General features: G+C 40.3%; 1 protein-coding gene across 2 annotated transcripts in view; it reads right to left on the bottom strand.

The window, feature by feature from the left end:
* Nucleotides 1-89: 89 nt before the first annotated feature.
* Nucleotides 90-25,545, bottom strand: part of KLF3 (KLF transcription factor 3) — a 29,235-nt gene continuing 3,779 nt past the window's right edge. For both annotated transcript variants that reach the window (XM_063336047.1, XM_063336048.1), the window contains exons 2-7: nucleotides 25,055-25,093; nucleotides 18,307-18,403; nucleotides 10,770-11,265; nucleotides 10,156-10,306; nucleotides 5,533-5,693; nucleotides 90-4,360 (exon numbers count right to left, since the gene is read on the bottom strand). In XM_063336047.1, coding sequence (XP_063192117.1) covers nucleotides 4,179-4,360; nucleotides 5,533-5,693; nucleotides 10,156-10,306; nucleotides 10,770-11,265; nucleotides 18,307-18,363 — 1,047 coding nt within the window. In that variant the 5' untranslated portion in view covers nucleotides 18,364-18,403; nucleotides 25,055-25,093 and the 3' untranslated portion in view covers nucleotides 90-4,178. The remainder of the gene's footprint in view (nucleotides 4,361-5,532; nucleotides 5,694-10,155; nucleotides 10,307-10,769; nucleotides 11,266-18,306; nucleotides 18,404-25,054; nucleotides 25,094-25,545) is intronic.

Genomic DNA, 25,545 nt, shown 5'->3' with positions numbered 1-25,545 from the left:
GGCCAATGGCATCCTGGGGTGCATCAAGAAGAGTGTGGCCAGCAGGTCGAGGGAGGTCATCCTCCCCCTCTACTCTGCCTTGGTGAGGCTGCGTCTGGAGTACTGTGTCCAGTTCTGGGCTCCCCGGTTCAAGGACAGGGAGCTGCTGGAGAGAGTCCGGTGGAGGGCTCCAAAGATGATGAAGGGACTGGAGCACCTCTCTGACAAGGGAAACCCCGGGGCTGCCTGGGGCCAGGGGGGATCCCTGGGCACACCCCGGTCCCTGTACCTTTGTCATTGCTCTGTGTCGTACAGTGTACGATGACATGACCACAACCAATATTCTGAGGGTTTTATTAACAAGTATAATACATATGCATTGTCTCCTAAATATAGTATGAGGACTGTACAGTACAAATTTATGTTCACAGTTTGACATGACAAAATGTCATTACTGAATTCCCATTGGACTACCAAAGTAGGAACAGTGAAAGTACATTAAACATTCACATCTTTAGTAAGAAAAGATTACCAAAATGTCTCCGTATTTGCAAGTTATAGTAATGCACGCTAGAAACCTTTAATTACCCATTCAGTCTTATTAGCTTATAAAATATATTACATTTTATTAAAAAATTTCTGCATAGTTTATACAAGTATTAAAGTAAATAGAACATCCCTGCTATATTTGCAGGTGAGAGATGCTAAGCAGAAAGATTATTTTGACCCTCTAATATTTGAAGTACATTAAAAAAAGTGCTAATATCTGTAAAATATAATGAAAACTGTTGTAGCCCTCAAGATATGTAAAACGCTTTGTAAATTTTTTTATAGAAAGGATTTGTATTCATCTACATGTTGCTAACCTTGACAGAGACAACAGCTTGTTTGGACAAGATGTGGCATTAGAAACATCACTGCAGAATGGTGCTGTTTATTTAAATAAAATCACATACAGTAATTCCTGCTGGTTTTTTGCGATTGTCGTAGAAACTAGTCTTTTTTTATACTCAAATGGCTCAAACAGGCACATCTTAGTCCAACAGTATTAGCTGCTACACACTGCAGACTGCAATACTGCTGGGGAAAGAGGTGGGGTTTTTAAACACACACGTTCTGCAGGATTAGGGTTTTCTGGCTTTGTATCTAAACTGGCTTCTCTTTAGGGCAAAGATGGAAGGACTGGCTTTAAAAAAGTATTTAGTTGCGTGTATTTAAAGACTGCAAGATAGCCATCAAATAAAAATTTGCTAAAATTAATCAATGAGCCAGTTAAGATGTAAATTCACATTTTCAGCTGAAAGATGAAAGCGTATTTGTGACTTTTTTGACATCCTGCAAAAAGATACCGCAGACAGGAGTGAAAAATCCCATAAGCAAGGCATTTGCATGAAATAATCTCAAATATTTATATTTAATGTTTAAATTTCTGTTGTTCTAAATCACAAGGCACATGGGTAAAGGTATTTTAAAGTTCTATTGAATCTCCACTGTATTTGTCCCCCCCATTAGCATAAACATTTTCAGGAAAAAGGTACATAGGCTAATGAATGAACATGGTAAATAACCTAGATGAAAATTTCCAAAGTAACTCATAGTTACAAAGAAGTTCTGATTTTAGGGTACTTGATTTTAGATTTCTAGTTTAAAAAAATATTCCAGAAAACATTTTGTGAAAGCCTTGAAAGAGAACAGAGCATTGGAAGCAAATGTTCCTTAAAACATCCCAAATTTTATGCATTTGCATTTGTTAAGCTAAAATGGGATCAGTGGCCATTAAGCTGCTTATTAGTATAGGATCCCATCTGCTTTTTTCCCTAGAATATAATAGAGAATTGCTTTCATCCCAGGATACTAAATGTCTCTAGATTTGCAACTGAGGCGACAGGGGCTCCACGCAGCCGCTGCCAGTGGCACCTCCGCGTTTCTGGAACCGCCGTTAAAACCCAGAGCCGAATGAAGGCGCCCAATTCTGCTACCGCCGACAACAAAAATATCCAACAAAACTCCCCATTCTGGAATAGCTGCTCACGAGTACCATTCTCCTCCCTGCAAGTTCCTCCACGTTAGTAACAACCCGGCCTCCCAAAAGAAGAGCGATTCACCTCCCGGGTTTTTCAGCTCCATAGGTAAGCAGACGAGGGCCAGTTGCGTGAAACATCTGGTGCAACTTCCCTCGGTCCTCACGAAGTGGCGAGGACATATGGTGCCGTAACAGAGCACACGCATCTTCCTCACCACAGCTTTGCAGCAGCGCCCCCAGCCCCGCTTTGCAAACCCCCTTTGCAGAGCGCATATTCAGGGCTCTATTCCTTAAATAAAATTGCCGATTCCATATTCTGACATGTAAGATTTGTTACACAACTGGAACGAGACTTCGTCTTTCACTGCAATCGCTGTAGGAACATTTTTCTCCAAGCAGAGATCCTCTGCTCTAGCTCTATGGGTATGGGGATGTCAGCAGAACGGCTGGTAAACTCTGCCACCGAGGGAAGGCTCTTTGCACTCCAACTCCTGCGTCTACAAGAGCATTTGAGTTCGCCGTTGCACTCCACACGATGTAGAAGCACAGCCTACCTGCTCCGGCAGCTCACACGTACCCACCTGCAGATGGACACTCCACCTGCCGACTCCTGGAGAGTTTTAGGAAACTCCTCCTCACCTCAGCCCTCCATGTCCCAGTGGGTTTTTCCGAGAGAAACGAAAATCTGACTTCAGGATGTTTAAATTGCAGGGAACGGTGTTTACCTTACACAGGGGAAAAAAGAAAAACGCACTGGTGCGCCGAGAGCCTAGAAAAATACATCCCGGTTCCTTGCAGTGCCACAAAACCTGCCAGCTAATGAAGAGAGAAACTTTCCTTTCGGCGGGCTTCCACAGATGGGAACGTTTCTGGGGTCAGCTGCGGGTTGCTTGAATTCAGTTTATTTTATCGATGGAGTTGTGTTTGCTAACTTGACATGGGAGTTAAGACCTTCTGATGCGATTTTTTTTTTTAATACAACAGACTCATCCGCAGGAAAGCTCAGTCTATCTAACGTTGAGAGACTAGCAGAGTCACAAATCAAGAGTTATCAAATGGATGATGCGGTATACCTTTCTATCCAAAACAGAGACATGACTCAATTTGTCCTCAGAAGTTCTTCATACCTGATGCCGTCTTCTCATAGAAACATCGTGGATTAATAATTTTAAATATTGCAGCGTATTGAAGTGGCACTCACTCACAACTATACAGTTTGGAGCATTTTTAACCTAACAATTGCTATTTTCTGAGGTACAGCAAAGAGAAAAAACTATTTAGAGGAAATGCAGGGGAGTGATTGCAGAGGGATAGTTTATATCCCTGAAATGAGGTGCGGTAGGTTTCTAGGAATATCATTTAATGCCATGTCATAGGAGAGTACCGTGTGTGTTCCATCCATACACTTGCACAGAAACCAGACATACAGTGTCACACAAGGGCTTCATTTAACAAACGCACCAGGGCACTACGCAATGAACCCAGGGGTATATACTACACTATAATACAGAGGACAGATGACATCGGCTTAGATTAAGTGTAGACCAATTCCTGCCAATTTTTCTTCACTGGCGGAAATGACACTGTGACTCACTCTTTCTTTACAGTAATTATATTGCTTAGATTTATTTCTACGGTGTTATTCAATGTTTGGGCAGAGGGGATTTCTGAATCAGGTGCCTTTCTGAAATGGCTGTATTAACCGTATTGCAGAAACCAAGATGGCGGGGAGAGTCCATTGATTGCATTGTTGAGCACAGAATGAGAGTGTATCCCTTACAGGGCACATAAATAAAACGTCTCTGGCAAGGACTAGCATTTTGGATATTCAATAACATTTACTACTTTATCAGTATATGCTGGGTTGATTATATGAAGAAACCAACAAAAGCTGTTAGTTTACAAATTCCCTTATTCACAATGGAATACATTAAACATACTGTCTGCAGAAAGGGTTTGCTTAGCATCCCCCGGAGAAAAAAAAAAAAAAAGTGTTCACATTCTTTAGGTCTGACCCGTGGCAAGGACATAGAAGGGTTAGATAACATCTGTTACTGACCATACGTAAGCTTTTAATGGTATAAACTCAGAGATTCAGACCAGCTGAATCCAAATTAAAATGTATGTGTGAAAAAAAAAATAAAAATGTGTGACAGGAGTCAGGGACAGAAGACATTCAGACTAGCATGTGGCGTTTTCTGTGAAGAGCAAGATGGTCCGAACGTGAAAAGCTACGGTCACAGTCTGGGCACTGAAAAGGTTTGATTCCTGTATGCTTGCGGAAATGCCGCGTTAGTTCATCGGAACGAGCAAACTTCCACGTGCATCCCTCCCAAGTGCATTTGTATGGTTTTTCACCTGGAAAAAGAAACACAGAAGCAGGGATTTAAGACAAAAACACAGCAGTTAAATATCTGACAGATTTATCCCCTTGCCTTGTCAAATTTCAGCTCAAATCTCAGCGAGTACTTGAATGCTTACTCAAAAAGTCTCCAAACAGCACTGGGCTGCAGAGTACTCTGCGCTAGAAACTGTGTAGTCGAAGTTAAGAGATCAAAAAATTGTTTCCTGCCACAACTTATTTTTGTATTGTCTCTCTGTTCCTCCCTCTGCCATATTAGCACTTGTTTTGTCTCATCAAGCCCAGAAGCGTGAAGGTTTAGGCATTTGTTCAAGTATTTTCAAAACCAGGACCTCATACGCTACATTAGCTGGGGGAAAGGACTGGTGTTACCATTCAGCACAGCAGGCAGAAATCTTCTTCTGACCTCTTAAAGTTACTGTAGTATAAATAACTGGCACCACTGCCACAAATCACTCAAAATCTCTGTCAACCATTCCTTTCTAACATGCGATCCTCCTCACCACCACTGTGCTGCCCAACGGGTGAAGGGCTGACTTGTGTAGAGATGCAAGACAGACATGAACTGGGCTCCGTTTTACCTAAAAGTGTCCCGCACCTTTGTAAAAACTTTGGATGTAGCTATATTCCATCGGCATGCCAAGCTGAACCTTTCTGCTGAGAACAGAGGTGGGGATGCGTTTGCTGGAACGCTCACTCAGAGAAGGGGACTATCGGACCAGTGGTCAGCATCTCCACAGGAAGGAGAGGTGTTTGTATTTGGCACACAGTCCAGGCTTTTGCAAACGGGCTACTCCCATGGAAGGCTCAGTCAAATTTAAGAGTGATGCAAGAGGTGAGGTAGTGCAATTTGAACTGATTTGGTGTTTACAGGGTGTGCAGAATGAGTAATCGCAAGCAACTGGACAGAAAATGAGCAAAGAGCCAGTGAATGTAAAGAATAATAGCAAACACCGGGATCCTGCTCTGCCTTAAGTCTCTTCTTGGGGGTTTTTTATTCTACATCCTCTGTCTTTTGTTCAGCCTATGATTATACTCAACGTCAGATCTAACTTCTCTCATTTTGTTATTTACACCTGTGGTCACCTGGCCACCAGCACAAAGGAAAAGCTTAGCCTACGATTTTACCATAGACTTGGTGAAAGAAAAGCAACAGCAGTGCTCAGACCTGTGTGGGTTCTTCTGTGAGCTTTCAGGTGGGAGCTCTTAGTGTAGACTTTGTTGCAGCCTTCATAATCACATCGATGTATCCGGCGTTTTCTTTGTGTGTCCGGAGATTCCACAGGTAAAGGTCTCTTTCCTGGCTGAACTATAACTGAAGGGTGATTCCTGCAGAGTCAAATTGAATGTTAAAAATGAAAAACATTTAGCACAGCAAACCTCAGCTAATATGATTCATGACAGAGCCCTTTATTCACCACCACTCCGTCTCTTGGCAGAAAGAACAACATTACAGGCATGTCGAAAAATTCGAGGGTTTAGCAAACTTCGTGTATTCTAGCAGTAATATTTTTAAATGTTTACTCACTCTGTGGCATGATGTAGCCATTTTTACTACCCCCTAGCTTTTTTTAAACTTACAAAGGAAAAATCCCCTTCCAATTCCTGTTTTTCAGTCAAACCCAGATTTCTGAAACTCTGAGTTCATAGTGAACTTTTCTTGCCTGCCTTTGCAATTTTTCTCCTTCCTTCAAACGCCAACTAATTCGCTTGTAATTGGAAACAGATATTCCATATTATTAAAGAAATTGTATCTTCAGGGTTTCAAAGCAGAATTCAAATCTTTATTGTTCCAGCCACTCCTTTAGAGAGTAATTAAGAATTTCCTGTTTGGTGCTGGCAGGAGGGTGCGGCCTCCCTGTACCACTGACGTCAATTCCTAAAAGTAGAGTTTAGGCTGCGTGGCACACCCACAGGATGTCTGAAGTTGTCCCTCCACCTTCATAAACATCGGGTTTTTTTGCTTTTGAAGCCCACAGGTAGAGCGCAGGTAAGGCGTGGACGAACTACATATGGCCGTCGGTAACAAACAAAAACATAAACATTCGGGCACGTGAAAGCACATGGAGCTTCCAAAAAGGTGTCACTGGCTGCGGATATTTAGCTTTGAGTCACACCCCTACTGTGGAATTGGGGACAGCCTTGATTCCTTCCTCCATGTCAATGTTAGAAAAGGAAATCAAAATTTCAGAATTTAGAAAAGTTCGTCAAAAAGGCAAGTGGCATTACAAATCTTGCCACCTCACAAAGTTGCATTTTTCAACCCGTTAGCCGATCTGCATCACTGCTTTTAATGTATTTTTTAGCTTTTAACTGAAACTTAGTATATAATGTACAGATATTAGCATTCCTTGTTGCAAAAGCAGATCCTCCATGTGACAGAAACAAGCTTTTTAGAACTCCCATCTCTTCTCAGTTACTGTATTTCACATTTCTTTACTGACTGAATTACATTTTACAACACTAGGTTATATGGGTTACTTAAACCAAGTTCCTTTAGGGCCTAATTTTCAGAAACACTGATTACCTACTTCTCTCAGCAAAATAAAGGGCATGTGCTGAAGGTCCTTTGGTTAAAACCAAATGAAAAAAGACTTATCAGGCACAGCAAAACATATCTTGTGCGTGGTTTAACAAGAAAAAGATTTTCTATTAGTCTCCACAGCAGCAGGATGGGAACTACTGATCTGGGAAAAGTTTAATTCTGTTGCTAATTCTTTTATTAGAGTTACAAGCTTGAAACTGGGAGCCAAATTCTTTCTTGGGTGTTTCTGTGACCGTTGAGTGATGTACTCGTCAACTACACATTAAATCTAGCTAAAAGTATTGTGATGGCAGGAAAAACTCAAGATGGTGATGTGAGACACAGCTGTACATGCTCTCAAACAAGAAAGGCAGGCTTTGAGCTTCCAACGAAATGGTTCTCTAAAGCAATGCTCAGTTTTAATGCTGCTGCACACTAGTCTTTTTGGAGAAGCTCTGGCTTGGGCCAGCAAGCAAACTTGGTTTAAATCCCTGTGTGTGGAGGCTAGTCCTGGGCATGGTGACCTCTGGAAAAAGGGAGAAAAAGGATATATTGTCTGTACACTGGTTGTGATGGCTTTCAATCTAAGATGGTTTAAATAAAACATGGGGAATTCGTCCCTGTCTCATCTTCCCTTTAGAGGAAAGGAAGCTGGCAAGACTACAGAATGTTATCAATAATCAGGTAGGGTGTGGCAGTTTCAAAAAATGGTTAAGGCGGTGTCAAAAATCAGAGGTAAATATTAAGTAAGAGCAAATAATAAATACACAGCCCTAATTCTTTCATTCCCTCTTACACAACCAGATACAAATTCATATAAGTCCAGCCATTTCAGCATCATTCTCCAACAGACAAGAGCATCTTCCAAAAATCATGTTACAATTTCAACAGCTTTTTCTCCTTTTTTACTGACAGACCACACTACGTTGACAGCGTGAGTTAGACTTGCAGTCACAAGAAAATACAATGTTAATGAGGCTTCTTATGTTTGGTCAGAGATTACTACCTCAAGTTTCATCTTAGAAATAACGGCCGCGTTACGTCAATTATCAGACATACCAGGAAGTCCAGCAATCCCTACAGAAATGCCACCAACATTACATATATATAATGTATAGGACAAAAACTAACACTAAAGCAAAATCAGTCCCTCAAAAGTGAGACTGAACGTTTCCTATGCCCCTTTAATGTAGCTTGTGTGTCTGAACAGTGCACTTTGGGCAGTTGGAAAATGATAAAAAAGCATTGCCTAACTAGAGCTCATAAAGCGGAGAGAGGCTGATGAAGCTTGTGAGACAACAGGAAATTTTATAAAGGTCTAGGTCTCTGTCTTGTAACTCAGATAATTTGTCTATGTATTTCTTTTTGAATGATAAAAAGATAAAAACTACCATTTACAAGCTTCTTGCTAGTGATACAGCAGAATGTGAACTGGGAAGGTCTGGCTTTAGGAACGAGCAAGAACTGCAGCTCTATGGGACGGCTAGGAAGCAATTTAAGCCATTACAATGTGAGGACAGGGTCCCCATAAACATAATGCTCTGCATGGGCATGCAGAAGAGATGCTTTGGAAACGTGGACTGTTCAAATGTTTTCTGTAGCAACGCTACCTCCACGTTATACAAAATTTTATATTCTTTGCTCAGCGGATGGGTTTCCTGTGGAAACTGGACTCATTAAGAAATAATTAATGCAAATCACTAATGCAGGTGACAAGTCTGCAGAAGTCTCGGCCCTGGAGGAAGGGTGTGGTATCAGCCGGGAACAGCATTTACTGGTTTGCTCTTGTTAAAGAGGCCTAACGAAGAACACTGAACCATTTGATAGTTCTGAGCTAGCAGGAGTTACTTACAAGCAGACACAGACCTGACTGCCTTGTGGGGTAGGCCCATTGTGGAAGATAAGTAACCACCTAGTAAACATGGATGTTTACTATTTTATCATGTTTATTGTAATAAAACATAAGGTTATTTTTAAATAAACAGCAGATAGTTTACAAAAGCTAGCTGGCAACGAGTTAACTGCAAAGAGCCTGCAGTCCAGAACCTGCATCTAAGCTGGCTAGAGACTTGAAAATGAGCAGAGGTGCCTGCAAGAGGGCTGTGCAGAATGTAGTCAGCCCTGGAGCCGCGGTGTGCCTTCTAACTTGTCCTGAGCAGGAGGAAGAGGCTGCCTTCTGAAGGCAACGCAGACTGCCCGTCCCATGCTTTCCCTCTCTTTCTGAAACACCCCACACTCGCACACTGGTTTGGGGAGTCTGGCTCAGAGCCCTTCTCCATCCTAGGAGGTGAGGTCCCGTTCAACTGCTCCGAGGGCAATAGTGAGCAGGAAGAAGGGGCAGAAATGGACTCTGAGGTTACATACCCTGAGCCCAGCTCAGTTCCCAACTTCAGCTCCTGACAGAGCACTGCCTGCTGAAAGGGTGAGCCGGGCTCCGGGCCGCTCCACGATTTTGGTAAGTTAACAGAATTTTCCCTGGGAAAATGGGAAATGGAAGGGTGCCTATGGCTCCTCAGGTACTTCCTGAGAAATTTTTAGCATTTCCAATTTAGAAGTTTCTGCCCCAGACCTCACTTCTTCCTTCTAGCCCTTGCTCTGCCTTCTGCAAACAGGACTGTTTTAAACCCAGTTAGATCTGTGAAGCGGTTCGTGCAGTGGCCCCAGTAACAGTTGCACCAGCACAATGAGTCGGTACTGGGGTGGAAACAAGTGGCTGGGAGGAGAGTGAGCTACAGGCACTACTTGAGTTGCCAAAAAAACAACCCACAGAACAATGGCCTCAGGTAAACATGGAATTTCACTGGAGATACACAGAACTTGGAGCCCTGAGAGGGTTCTTTCCACCAAGCAGCCAAAATATTTTGAAAGACAAATCGGTCCTCCAAGAAAAGAAAGTCACAAGAATCTTTTTAAAGAAAGGTGGTTTAGGTAACATAAATACAGAGATCAGTATGAAATGTCTTTACAGTATCTTTCCAGTTTGCTGCTGGTTTTACATGAACAGGTACCACTGGCTTATTGGGAGTCCTACTGTAGGATTGGGACTAGCACTACTGTAAAAATGCATTATATAAATGGCAGATCTAGAAAAAAAAGTTGAAATAACATTTCACAGTGGCAGTGTGTGGGGGGAAGGATGTTTTTCTGTATTTTCTCACACGTTCTAAAGCACAGCAATGCTCCCTCCCGCTTCTCAAAATTGGTAACTGCTGCAATGAACTTCTTTTAATTCTTCTGCTGATCTTGGGCCTACTGTTAGCTACTTACTCTTGCAACATTACTTGCTGGGGAGACAATGAGGTCATCATCGGAGGTGACATTTGTTCAGGATAGAAGTCAGTCTTCGATGGTTCAGTTCCTGGCTCTACTTTGATTGTTTTCTTCAGCGTAGGCTTCTCGTAAGACTCAATGACAGGCACTGTATGGGGGAGGGGAGGAGAGGGAAGGCAACACACCAAAAATATGTAAAGTTATGGAAATAAAAATATATACGTAAAGATCTACAGTTAAAACAAAAAAAATATCCCCCAACTCTACTTTTAGTGTCACAGTTTATGCTAAAATACAAAATCTTCCAGTTTTAGTCTATCTCCTGATGAACTATGATTCAAAACAATTCTATTAACTTTCATCAGCCCAATATTTTTATCAGTCTGAATGTCAGTAGATAAACAGCTTTATGCAGGTATAAATCAGAACAGAATACGACTTTATAAGCTGGGTAAAGTATTTACACAGTAAATTCTATGCCTGCATATTGTAGAAGAACAGGAATTATGTCCCATTTCCTAAAATGTGAAAAAACACACAAAAAAAGTGCTCGGATAGGCGGTTATTTTCCCAGGATGAGACGGCATAAGAAAGAAACTGACAACACCAACCTTGCATGCTGCTTGGAGTTTCCATCTCATCAGCAAGAACTGTGGACACCATGATGGGCTGCTGAAGATGGGGAGCGTACATAAAAGGAACTGGCTGGACCACAACAGGCTGTATAACCGGGAGGATTCCAGGGCTTCTCAGTCCGTGGCGCGAAAGAGCAGCAGCCATTACAGGTGGGATCGTTATTGGCATGGAAATAGGCTGTACTCCTGGGGGTGACGGGGTGAATTTACTGAGAGGTGAGCTGGGTGAGGACAGAGTCAATCCAGGGGAAGTTCTCCTGTGCACAGTCTGGAATTTTAGGGGGGAAGGAGAACTCCCAGTCGAAGGTGGTGAGCTTCGTTTGTTCACCGTAAGGTCTACTGGCTCCATCTGGATTCCATTTGAGAGTCCTTCGGGGTTTGAGTAGAATTTGTTGTGCAACATACTCGGTGTAGAATAAATGACGCTGTATTTGTTTGGCTTCATTTGGTCCATGTAATTGGACGGGTATGACTGTCAGAAGGAGTGGAAAAAAATAATAAAATCAAACAATAAATCAACACACACACAATTACTGCTGAAAAAGAAAGGCGGCTAATACAATTCAGGCAAAATGAAGAAGTTTCAAGAAAGCACTTTAATGTACTTTCTAAATAAAAGTGAATTAAATAAAACCTAAGATTTCACACAAAGGAAGTTATTCAAGTAGATTCACAAACCATTTCAGAAGCAATGTAAAACAGATGATGAAAACAAATCCTCAAGGCTTACTCAACTCTCTTTCTCCCTTAAAAACTGCTTTTCGTATACTAAGCTGCACATTACTTAACTGAGCTGGGAGATACATGGTGCTATGCCCAACATATAACCCTATAATGAGTATCGTGAAGTCAAGCAAGAGGGGAGTTAAAACTGGACTTAGAATGGCAAGTAATGGGTCCCGATCAACTGCTTAAGTAATTGGAAAACAATCACCACAAAAGAAAGAAATTACGCATCTGAACCCTACAAGCAATAAAAAATACATAGCTGAACTATATAAGCTATGGGTGAGAAACTCAAGAACACAAAAAGGTAAACTCTGAACCTTTTTTTTTTTTTTTTTTAAGGAATAAAGCAGATAACTAGCCAGTCTGATTTTGGAAAACTAGTACAAGGATAAACTTTTGGCATGTTGAAAGAATATTCCTGTTAGTGGTAGCTAGCAGTTCCCATTACAAAACCACACAAACCCCAAAGCTAATCTTGACCTATGTGATGACCTCCACATTTTAGTGGAAATAATTTTTATAACCCGAGAAGTATTAACATTCACTGTATTATTAAACAACTATCCAGATCAATTTTGCATCTAAAAAGTGTTCGAAACTGAGGTTGTTTACTAACAGATTACTCACAATGGAAGCCGATGTCATGTTGTAACAGCAGATAGTCATAGAAACTGCAATCTACACAGTTTTATAGCCCTTAGATGCTGTAAAATTTTTTGAAATAAAATGCTATCTTTGGATTATAGGTACGTAAAGCTTCACATTAAGGCTAAGCAGTTTCACACTAATATTAAAAAACTGCTGAATTCTTTGGCACCAAAAACAGTTTGATGAGTGGAATTAAAAAATATTCAGAATGGTAGAAAGTGAAGGAGATTAGAAGTATAAAACTACTGTATTTTTATACAATCATTTTCATGACATTTCAATTATTTTTTTTCCTGGTGTGAAAACTTCTAGCAGTACATCTTCCTGGTTTCCTACCTCTGTCTTCCCTGTGAGGGACACTACGTGATTTTAAATGTCAATGTTAACTAAAAGTATTTTTGCAAAATGACACAAATGTATTTTTCTTCTTTTCGATTACTGTTTGAAACAGTGAGTTTACAAAATATTAGATTTTCCTACTATGCTTCCAACACTGTGATAACACAACAAAGCTGAGTCACCTGTTCCATAAAATACTCTAATAAAGCAGCACACACAATGCTGATCAATCTTCAAACAGTAAATATGACATTAAAACCTCTGAAACTTTATTTATTCTCTTTATGACTGTTCTTACAACTCAGTCCATAAAAACATTCATCTTTGATGGTAACTGGTTCCTCAGAATTCTATTAAAATGCCATTATTGCAAGCAGTGTTGGCTAAAACGAGTTCTACAGATCTGACACCTCTGTGGAGCCAAGTGACACAACTATTAGCATTCTAGTGATGAAGGCCACTGAATATTGATAGAGTTCAATATTTAGCAGTATTTAATATCTACTCAATCTGATCAAGTTATGGGCATAGACAAAACCTCAAAATTTAAACACGTAAGAGATATTTAGTACTTCTGCTAAAATTGCTAGTTTCTTACAGTACAAAGTTTACTCAGCTTCAACAAACTGTAAATGTTCCACCTGTTGTCCCGAATCTGGGTTCTTTACCCGATTACATATTACATTTCATTTTTCTAGTTAGTATCAATTTTACTACAACATAGCACTAAGCATCAGTGCATTTACAGTGCTGCAAGTTTGTCAGGGATGATCACAACCTACAAACATTTCCTCCATTGCAAGAACACTAGAAAGGAAAAAGACTGTAATTTTCATCTTAGGGATCTTTTTCCATCAATGAGTCTATTAATGAACGAAGCATCTCCAAGCTGTAACCTTTCTATATAAACAGTTATCCTCTTTCCACTCTTCAAGTAACACCAGGTGTGTGTGTTGAAAAAATACCAAACTATTAAAATGTTGCGCAGAGAACTGTAAACTGGAAAAGTTAAATAAAATATATTTAGACAAGCAAGAAATACTTTCCAAGAATTAGGAAGAAAATACTGATGTTTTTAAGAAGTGATTATTTTAGGGACTTGGTATTTTACCCCATATGCCTTGCATTATTTTGCATAGGAGGTTTTCATTGTTGTAATTAAGCTGGCATAGATTTAACATCAGCTATTTTTTCTGGCAGTTTGGGGAAGCTGACTCATTTTTCTACACTTTTCTTCCTCCTGCGATTTTAATTGCTATGTTTCTATCTGAACTGCAGATAAGGTTGTGATAGAAAAATGTGGTGCGACAAATTATCTGTGTTGGGAAGAAAAAGGGTGAAAAAGTTGAGAAGAATGCCACAACAACGAAAAGCAGAATATCTGCTGTTTATCAAGATGCTCTGTTTGGTGGAAAACACTTTTGCTTCGCTACCAACGAACCGTGGTTGAAACCCCGTTCGTTTGGAGTCAGTCACACTCAGACCTATCTCCTGGTTCTGGAGTTAAGCTTCCTGTATCTTTTAGCACAGCAAAGTTGCAGTTTCCCGCTGCCTGGGACACAGCAATTGCCATTAGGTTGATATGAACCACCACTGCTTTCGAATTTGGGAAGTCACTTTCCCTTCCTTTGCCAGGGAAGCCGACGGAACCCCTTGGGGAATATGGGATGGGAGAGTATGGAAGACTTCACAGTATCTCTCTGTAAACAGGGAGCATTAACAACGGCAAACAAAGAAAAAGCCCAACCAGACGTGTTTTGTTTTTCCAAATGCCACCAACTGCAGGAAGCAGGAGTGTACTTCACAGCTTATAAAATCAGTCTTTTCTTACCTGTCCTAGAACTTATGTGAAGTATTCTGGTGGAACAATGGAAAATTAGCTATCATTGTTCCATTTCCCTGCAATGTTTAAGATGATACACTTTCCTTGGATTTCTACTGTGGGAATTAACAGCCTAAGCAGGAGTTTGGTCCGACTTGGATTAAAAAAAACCAAAACAACAAATTCCCACTTCCCTGTAAATTCTGCTTTCCACAACACCCCTGTGCAGAACAGTATGTCCGTAGATCACTATAAAGACGCAGGATTGTATTTCAACGTATATTCCTTTACAGTGTCCTTCTAGCTCTTTTTTATGCTTGATATCATCACTCTTTTGTCCTTACAAAGCAATTAGTTTACCTTTCCTTGCTGTTTGTCCATAATAAAACCCAGAGCACTGAAGCCACAAAGAAACTGGAAAATAAATCAAAGGAACTTCTAATATTCTTGAGACATATCCATGTGGCTCACACAATTAAGTCAATAAACCCAAAAGGAGAAAGAATCACCATGCTTTTTCTCTTAGCAGTCTATCAAGAATAAATACTGGCGAAATACATCACAAGCACACCTATCACCACCCAGAAATCTGCTGCTTCCAGAAGGGGACATTAGCAAGCACTAATCTGACATCATTTGCTAAATTTTGTTACGCTGCCACAGTGAAACATCTTCTTGGTTATACAGGCGAACAGATTTTGAAGCAATTCACCAGTCTTTTATAAACTACGTAACCCTATAAATTTAACATAAAAATTTAGCCAGGCTCTTGGGAAAACAGAAACAAGTGAAGAACCTGCTTATCTATTTACACTATTTGTCAAATTAGTATCATGTAAGAGGAGAACAGGATTTAAATCAAATAATAGCTAATACACGAAAAAGCATCCTTACCACATGAAATTTATATTCCAGTACACTACTTAAGACCTCAACCCCTTCTGTAACATAGCTGTCTTTAAAACAGGTGAAACAGTAGTTTTGGGACTGATGGAAGGGAAGAGAAAAACAGTTTATTTCAATTAAAAGAAAGATGGTAACACATAAAAAAGCAACTTCTTTCACTAAATGGTCACTGGTATTTGTCCAGAATGTTTAAAAAGTTCTCACAGCAAATATCTGGGTAGGACTCAGATGACTTTGTCACTAGTTCATTAAGAACTCTCATAAAATGTGTTCAATAATTCAATAAACAGCATGACCTGTTGGTAGAGTGATGAAATACTGTGGGTGCGAGCTTCAGTCATCTGAGAAGTATAGTTAATCCTTTCAGCCACACACCCTGAAATATACTGGTGTCAAAACCATAATTTGTTTCCTTCTCCCAGCCCAACTAATGGGAATTTTTAAAGACAGACTTTATATCTACAGTATACCTATATATGTGTGTGGGTATATAAATACATACACCTATATAAAGTGTGTGTTCAGGAAACCCCCCTAAGGGGCTTCATCTAGTTTGGCCTCTAATGATACTAGCTGAATGACAGATAAAATACAAATAAATCCTGATTTAAGACTTATGTCAGCCTACAGTGAACTGAATGCTATGCTCAGCACCTCCAAAACATCACACTAATAGTTTCTCTTTCCTTCCACCTTCTCAAAAGAAGGTAAAGAAACCCAACACAGTGGCTGCTGTCCTTTCCTATGTTCTCTCCATACATGATTCCTCCCTTCAGAGGTGTCTCCAGAGCAGTTTCTGCTGGGGAGCCATGGCGGCAGGGCTACAAGGAAGCTGCAAGACCAAGAAGTGCTGGAGAAGCCAGGACCTCGAGGGCTTGCGGCTGAACAGCCTGCGTGCGTACAGAAACACACCCACTCCTCAGCCTGAGGGAAACCAGAGTCATCTCCATCAGGGGAGCCTCACTCAAAAAATGTCCTTTTCTCTGGACTTCCTGCTTTTCCTTTTTTTTTTTTTTTTTCTTTTTTTGCATTATGCAGTAATGAAAAGGTAACCATACAGATTTGGTAAAATGCTCTGAATAGTCTCTAACAGCTGGTCAGAGCGATGACACCGAGTTGTAAGAACACACAAGATGATGCCAGAGGTCCAGCGCCTGGGAGGTACTGCACCTCTGCAAGGAGCACACGGTATAGAATAAGCAACATTTGGAACCACAGTCTTGAAATGCACTTGGCTCAAAAATGCTCTCCTGTTCTTCCCATTGCAGTTTTTCCTTCAGCTGCCAACCTGGGGAAGAGCGCTCACTCCCCTCCTGGTCAGCCTGCTGAGGGACCAACCCTGGCCATCTTGAAGAGGCCCACAACTCTCTGGGGCAGGACCTTGTGTCTCTCATGCATCATCCCAAGCCACTGCAGAACCTTCCTTGGGAGATGAAGGCAGGTGTCTACAAAGACAGCCCACAGTGTCCCTACAGGGATTTTCTGTTATTCGGGTAATGACACTTTTATTGTAAAAGTGGCCCATTTCCTGCCTTTGACGGACTCCATTAGATATCCTTAGATAATTGTAGATAATCACCACTAATCTTAATATGGTTATGCAATAACTGTGATTGAAGTGACAGAGACAGACTGGACAATACTAAGGTTCTTTCTTGACCCCGATATTGGAATTTGTCAGATGTACACCCTCAGTGACAGATCAGTTATTTTTCTATCATTGCTCTCAAGTAAATAAACCCCATGAAAGTCAAACTGTAATTTTGAATTGCATATAAACGTAACTGTTAAAAAGTTTTATTAATAGCATTGAAGAAATCAGACTGCTTACAGATGCATTTAAATTGATGACAGTTGTTCTACATTTTAAATAAAACAGCAAGCAGACTTTTCACTGAAAGGTGCCGTTCAGAGCATGAGTTTAGTGCACTCTAATTTATGCACCCTGACTTCACCCTTTTAATTGATCGGCTTTTCCAAGGGTGTGGTTTCATGTTACACTTAATCTGATCTTATTGCAGGCTACTGCTGAAAGGGGAGGTCCCATTCCCTCACCCTCCGTCCTGCCCTTGCTCTAGCAGCTGCAGAATGAGTCAGATCAGCTCTTTGACCTGACCAAAAAATAAGGTTATTTTTGATTGGTTAGCAGCTCTGACCGTTCAATGAGCTGATCCAAAGGATCCAAATCGTTCTGCGGCCACACAATTGCCTCATGTCATACGAAGGAGACACAAAGCTGGAAAGGAGGGAGAAAAGCCTGAAGAGTCCCTTTCAGCAGCTGCCTGCAGTTGCACAGGTGAAGTATACGTGAAACTGCTTCCTAAGGCCATACGTCCCTGGCAGCCTAAATCATCACAATTCCCATTGTCCCCCTCCCAGCTATACGTGCCTGCTGCTCTTGCTGAACAGACTCTTCTCTGAGATGACCCTATACACCAAGCTGATGGAAAACTAAGCCAATCAGAAAAAAAAAAAAAAAAAGTCTCCCCTTCCCCTTTTTTCCCCATTCCTCCTCCACTGCCCTGGTTGTCATCTGTTCACATGGTAAGGTCATGCACCCGGCTTACCCAGCAAAAAAGCCACTCCTTTTTTTGCTGCTTAGAGCGCAGAGTTAGCCCCAGGCACAGGTTTTCAAGACCAAGACAGAAACAGAAAAGGGGATGGTGAGCGGCTGTTCGCTTAGTTCAAAGGTTCAGAAACACTGAAACCACAGGCTCTCGCCACTTCACTGTGAAGTCTGGCAACCTAATTTCAACCCACCTCCATCAGCAGCCTGAGCTTCAGGGATCATATTTGCACCATAGTGGCTGGGGAGTACTTGGATGTTCCCTCTTCTGCTCTGGGGATGGGAGCACCAGCGGAGGCAAGGGGGTAGGTCATTTAGAGCCAATAAATTCACATACTACAGAAAAAGTTTTCCTAGAATGTAAATTTGATTGCCCTAAAACCCAACTATAACTTCACAGCCTTCCCTAGGCTAGTCCGAAGTTTAGAGAAAACTTGGTAAGAATTTAAACATGGAAAAACTATAGAGTCATCACAAAAGCTAAAATATTTTAAAAGTCTTACCACTGAAACAGGCTCCATGGCTTCTTGCTTGATGGGGACTGGGTCAAACATTAGCATCTTTTTTATTCACCTGTTCTGATGCCTCTGATGTTCTGGCCTGGAAGGGAAAGACAAGGTGTTAGAAAGCTGCAGAAAACCCTCTGATCAACTTTCAGAACTCTAAAGAACTTACTATTTTGTCAGATTAATGTGAATATTTATCCATCTCTAACACAGCTCTTAAATATTTGACTGAGTTTCATTTAAATATTTCAGTTATTGAAAGTTTATTCTTTCCCTATTGCTACTGAAGCGAAGGGACATCTGCTCACTTCAATGAAAGTTAATTTGAATTTTTATTGTGCATGTCAGCATACCAAGATCACAGAGTTGTCACTTTCATTAGCTGTCATTAGTGTGTGAACACATCACGGTTTAGACTATGTATTTCTCATCAGCATTATAACTTCAGAATAATCTTGTTTAGCTGATAATACAGTGAACTGATTCTGGAGAGGTTATTTCTTGTCCTGATAGAAAAGTTGAAACACCCACGTACACTGATATTGAAATCAATGCTAAAGAAAGATTAAAATCCAGGACTAACTGACAGGTAGATTCAACACGCTGTAATGACTTAACATAAAAAATATATCAGCTATTTCCCTGAGATAATAGATTTAGTGACAATTCAACAACAATTTGCGCTAACTGTGCAAAAGAAAAGCTCTTCAAAAAAATCTGGTTGTATTCTGTGCAGCTTCAGTTGTTCTTTCTACAGAGTGTTCAACCTCACATCTGACTTATCACAAACTGCCTGAAATAAAAGTACTTAGCATAAAGCATGTCATAACTTAACTCCCATACTACACATTTGCCATAGTCAACCTGGAAAGATGCTGTGAAGGAAAGGAGGAGCTATCTCTTCTGGGGTAAGCCATAAAGGTACAGGGTGAAAACCAAGAGAAGCAAAGGGAAGTTGTTCTCCATGACATTTAGATGTTGGCAAGCTTTGATAAATCACTTCAGGTTATACATTACACGACTGACGTTAAAGGAGGAAGTTCTGACCATACACTGTACAGTGCACAGCCCTGCCTGAAAGGGGCATGACCTCTATTAAGATGCCAGGACAAAAAAAAAAAAACAAGCCAAAAACAACTACACAAATTCAATTTCGACCAGTAGATGGCACTGGAAAGAAAGGAATACAGCCAGACTACACCATCCAGAGAATTTCACCCTGCGGAAGTAGGCTAAAGGCTCAACAACAGATTTGTAGTTGGGGCTGGAAAATTCTCCAAGAACTTTAAATGAAATTTTTAAGATGTACCTGCTCACATTAAAACAGTTCTAATAAGCCTACACTAATGAACAATCTTGCAATTAACTATCAGGTGTGTTAATAGATAAAAATTTGTTAAGAGCTGCCAGAGAAAGATAGAATGAGTTTTAGAAGTCTATCATTAATTATTCAGGTATATGAATAAAGTTTAAAGACTTATGTAAATCTATTAAAACTGTGTAGATTTTGAATAATTGAAACAAACAAGTATCAAAAGTAAATTAAAGTATCTTCATAATTCTAATTCTCCTTACGGAAGTCAAAGGCCTGAAAAAACCAAATTGCAAAAAAAAAGTGAAACAGAGCAGCTCAATGCAATTTCCAGTTTAAACTTAACAAGTAGTTTTATTTTAGAAGCAATTGTGTAAGATGGCACTATCTGCTGAAAGTTGTAATAATTTTGTAAATACTTTAGGTATGCCTGTGAAGACGTTATTAACTATACTATTTTTCTTTGAATTATTATCTTTTTCAGGTTTTTAACACTTCACATAGCTAGAATTAATGTTTCAGAAGACCGTCTTCCCGGAAATATATCCACGTATTTATGCATTAAATTTTAGTTTATATGTGCATAGATAAAGTGACACACCAAGGCAGGCAGGCTGACACGAAGGAAAAGAAAGAAGGAAAGAGAAGAGACAAACAGAAGGGAGAAAGAGAAGAAAGAGAGCAAGGGGGTAGGAAGGGGGAGAGAGAGAGGAGAGAGTTTGTTCTACGGAAGCAGTCGCACTCCGAGGCTACTCGTTTTGTCACTTTTCTTGTTTGAAAGGAGGAATTTCTTCCGTTTACGATTTACTCCTTTTCACCTTTTACCTCAAGAAAGTGTGTGAAAGACACTCGATACACATTTCACATGTCATGCTACATTTGAGTGTTTCCTGAGAAGGCTCTCAATTACTGTGCAGGAATTAGACTCACGTAGCCAACAAAAAGTGCAATGCTCTGAATAAAAGTGAAAAGTAATTCCCAGTCTTTATCAGGCGCAGTTATCTAAGAACAGCAGAGAAAAACGTTACTTTTATTGTCGCATCATAGTACAGAAATTGAGCACTTATCACTTGAGACTCTTGAGCAGCAGGTTTCTTTTCCCCATTTGATAGCGACTGGAAACCAATTTTCAAGAAAATTAATTAATACGTAACGGTTGGTCCTGTCAGTCCAGACCAGAGGGTCAGATTCTCATTTGGTGGAAACGGGTAGAGCTGCTACAGAGCCAATATAAACCAGCTTTGGGTCTGGCATTTAAAATTCAGCAGAAGAACACTTTGCCAAGACTGCAAACAAACTCAAAAACCAATTCTCTTTGTATTTAAAAAAATGCTCCAAATCGATTGCTTGGGCCACACTCACAAATAAAATAAATGCACGCACACTCACACACAAATAAAGCACGCTACTTCCAGTAAGAAGTCAGTATTTTTTCCTGGTCTATTAGCAAAATCATGCCTACTAACTCAAAAACTCTCTCTCCTAAACATTTGAGAAGGGGGCAATAGGGAAGGTAAAAAGCCTAATCTGTTTCTATTACAGAGGAATGAAAAAACAGTTGGGTTCTACTTTACACACTGACTTCATAACGTACTTGTTTGAAAGCCCACAAATTGTTTAGTAAATACAACTAATTTCTGGAAAATCAAAATACCGCCTCTCATTCCTGAGGTACACTAGAAAAACAGTGAGAAGACAACAATAGATTCATATTAAGCCTATTAAAAAGTAAGGGCCTTTGTCTTTCACGTTACTAGATAAACTATTTTGCATTAAAGGGTTTTTTTCATGTGGGTTAAAAGAATTTAACATGCATGTAATCTGAAACTAAATAATTAACTACAATCCGGTAGGCAAACATTCCACCCTCTTTTTTTTTTTTTTCTCTTTTTCTCTCTCCCTCTCTTTTTCTGCTAACAAGCCACCCGGTTTTACTTTCTCGCCTCCTCCCATTCACTCCACCCTGTGGATCTCTGCCAAGTCAGTCCAACTTGTCCAAACAGGACACGGCTTTTGATAAGATTCTGCTCACACCCTGTACTTCAGAAAGACAAATGAAGCAATGGGGTTTTGTATGCAAATAAGGGCAGGTGCAAGGTAAAGTCCAGGCGAAGTCCCTCGGTATTTTCCTATCTGAAGTCCAGTGAAGACAGAAAGCCAGAAAAAACACAAACTCTGCCCTTATGATCCAAGATGCAGTGAAGTACCCCTTCCAGAAGGGAAGTTCATCATCAGGAGAGCTCATCGCCTTGTCAGGATTGAAGATTTCTTGATATTAACTTCCTGACAGGTACGGTTTACTGTTTCAGAGACATAATGAAGAGTAAATGAAAGCTTAAAGGTACTTAACTTGTATTCTGACAACAAGGACTTGTACAGATTATTTAGCCTGATGAAACGAGCAAAGCGGTTAAAGAATACGCCCAGACTGCACATCTGCACTGCAGAGCAGCTGGAGGAGAGCAGCCGCATTGCAGCTCCTCCTGGCAGCTCTGTGCATCTACCTTCGAGGTCCACCAACTTTGCAGACCTGCTGTGAAAGGAAAAAGGAAAGGGTGGGGTGGAGAGCCAGTTTTGACTCCGCACATCCAATGACAACAAAGCCTCCCTCTAGCATACAGCCTTTGCTCTCATTAAATACCAGGAAGAGCAGACAGTGGCCTGACTTGTTGCCGACAGGGGGGTGGTGACCATGAATTCTCCCGCTCTTCACCCTACATGGAAGCAGGCGAGGGGTTTGCTTTCTCAATCTTTGTGCCTGGGGGAAGCAAGGAATGCTGCCCCGAGGTACAGTGAGGCTTTGTCTGGAAGCTTCAAGGTATGATTGTTATTGTTGGTATAATTACAGAATAATGTAATGATATCTGCTAAATTAGCACTGCCAAGAGTGCCCTCTGCAAAGACATGGCTGCTCTTGCAGTGCTGGTGGTATCTAGCAGCCAACGTTAAGTCATGCAGCCAAAGTTCTTCATTCCAATTTGGGACAACTGGTGTTTGGGACTTGGGCTGTTGCTGTGAAACTATTACTTCTGTGAGCCTTAAGTCAAACTTCCCCTGATACTAAGGAGAAGTGATAATATCAGAAGACTCTCCACTGATGAAATCCAAAGGGTGGGGAGGTTTTCTGAACCTGGGTGAGAAGTCTTCTTCAGTGAAACCTTGAAACAGAGCTTGACAGAGAAAAACCAGTTTCTGAGACCAGGATTCCCTGGATAGGCTAGAAAACAAAGAGTGTTCCAGGGCTAGTAATGAGATGTGTTTACACTTACTGTACCAGTTGCTCATCAAGACCTGAGTCAGCAAAAAAAGTGTTGGTAAAGTTCCATTGACTTTAATGGGAAGTAAAGCAAGCGCCTAACTGCACTGGGCCCCAAAATAGCAGCAGGCAAAGAAACTCTGCAGCTCAGCACAGCCGTCGGGCTCAGGCAAAGCAAGAGCAGGGGACCCAGACACGGTGCTGGGGGAATGGACCAGAGCAGCCAGCCCATGAAGAACAGCACGGGGGGAAAAATCTGTGAAGAACTCCTATACCAAGAAAACGGTTCACTGATCAGCAGCCTTCTGCGTTTGTTTATTCACTGCATTTCCACCAGGAAACAACAATAACTGTTGAAAATGTTAGGATATCATGTAAAAAGAAAACGGTATCTGGGCAAAAATTTTCTGCGGGAAGTTTTATTTGATAGGCACAAAGAAAACGAGTATTTCCGTAGGATTCTGTTATTTAGTATTTCAGACTATTTTTTCTTTTTACTGACTTGAAAAATCTTTTATCTTCCGTCAGAACTGCAAGCAGGCTGAAAAATCTGGTTTTTTGCACAACTTGTGCATCCTAACTTTGCTGATGCCACTTCGTTTGACCCAGAACCGTTTTGACATAATCACTTATCAGCTGTGTAACAGACTAATCAGTATTTCCATTAAATTTACGATAATACTGTTACAGGCTCTTTGAAGCCACATGCCTGGAAATGGCTTTCTTGCAGGTAAAAGTTTTGGGCAGAAAAGTTCTTGCAGTGCTCATTAAGAAAATACATTCTTTACGAAGGAAAAATGGAGCCCATCTAAACCCCATTCAACCTCCAGTTCTACATTTACTGAACCTAAGAGGGAGAGAAAGAAAAGCTCTTGAGGCACCTCCATTAGACAATATTCTCCCTTATCAGGGCAGACTGCTGTCTGGTTTCCTGTCTCAAGCTAGTTCTTAGAAGGAGAAACAGTCTAGTAAGGATAAAAGATCAGACTTTTGAAAACAAGTGAAGTATGTGGAATGGTATGATAATCTTTCCCTTCCAAACTGAACTTTTGTTTTTTTGTTGTGTTTTTCTTAAGAGGTTAATTTTGAAGATAATTTAAAAGGAGAAATAGAAATTCTATCCTTTTATTATGAGGGAAGAATGACAGAAAACACCGTTCTCTTAGGTAAAGGGTTCTCCTATTTCATGAAACGTACGAAGCAGAGATTCAACATTTTTGATAGTATGGGGAAGAAGAAAAAAATAATCTAATCCTGAAGAAAAGAAGTGTAGATTTATGAATAATAGCCTAAACGATTAATTTGAATGAGGATTTGAATACAGGGCAAATGTCGATGAACTTCTATGTACCTACGGAAGTGGAAAAAAAAAACCAAACAGGGAGAAGAGATGGATAGTGTAGTGGGTACAAATGAAACAGTGATCAAAGGAGCTTAGACTCTTTAAAAGTCTGTCATCCTTCATGGATCAAGTTAGTTTGTTGGTAACACATGCTGACTGAATGACAGGCAGACCATGAGTTTGTTGTGTTGTTTTTTTTTTTTCCATTCTGACTTAGTTTACTATTAAAAACCTGTTAGAACTTTATCTTTCCAGTTGTTTGATCTACACTTACACTTCCTTCCCCTGGGAGATACCAACTACAGCTACAAAACCCTCAAAAGAAGCCTCGGCATCAAGTGAATGCTTAACAGGGAAGGGTTAAATCTCTCCTAAAACCAGCTCTGCCAAACTTCATATTCTGGATTGGAAGCAACTAGCCTTGGAATGAAAACACAAAGCTTCAATGCTGACAGCATAAAAGAACTCTAAAAGACCTCCTGTTAGCGGTGTTAATTAATATTAAAAAGTTGGTTTACAAAACCATTATAATTTTAATCTCATCCCTGATTTTGTAGAACTTCTGGCTACAAAAAGGTGTGAACCACAAAACTGACTGCATTTATTATACAACAGTTTCCAATATTAAATGCAGTTAAATGCAACACTTTTCCTCTGTCATGGGAAAAAAGATCAAATACGTTTGAAATCCTGTGCAAATTAACAGTACCAGAATTAAGATTTTTGATCGGGTTCTAATGGATAAACTCATCCATGATATTCTAAAAGGAACAGGAAAACAACTAAGTAAAAACAACTGAGAGTAACAAATGAAAATAATCAAGAAACAACTTACCAAAACTGTGTGGCCAAATACTTCTTGTTCTCTGGATTTCTGAACAGACAAAAAACAAGCTGATGTAAGGATGTGCACGTAATTCAGTAAAAATTATTTTTCACATACAATTAGCCCTGAAAGAGGAAGTTTAAACCATGTATTTCAGATACTTCTTAAAAGATACCTGCAATGATCACAAACAGCTAACTTTCAGCATCCAAAAGAGCAACGTCAGGAACGCGAAGATTACTTAAAAATGAGTGAAATAAAAAAAGGGGTAAAATGAAAGGGTGGAAGTATTTCTGTGTGTACAAGAACTATGCATATTCCGGCCCATAAGTGACAGAGAAGAATAAACACTCCATCTTGCATTTTCATCCAGGGACTGATTCAAAGCCCATTGAAGTTAATGCAAGTCTTTCTCTTGATTTCAATGAGCTTTGGCTTGGGTCCTCTAGCTCTTCTTCTGTCAGATCCAAAGCAACAGAAAGATTTATGTTCTCTCTCTG

The sequence above is a fragment of the Chroicocephalus ridibundus genome, chromosome 5 (assembly GCF_963924245.1).
Source record: "Chroicocephalus ridibundus chromosome 5, bChrRid1.1, whole genome shotgun sequence".
NCBI lineage: Eukaryota > Metazoa > Chordata > Aves > Charadriiformes > Laridae > Chroicocephalus > Chroicocephalus ridibundus.
This window is presented reverse-complemented; position numbering and strand designations above follow the sequence as displayed.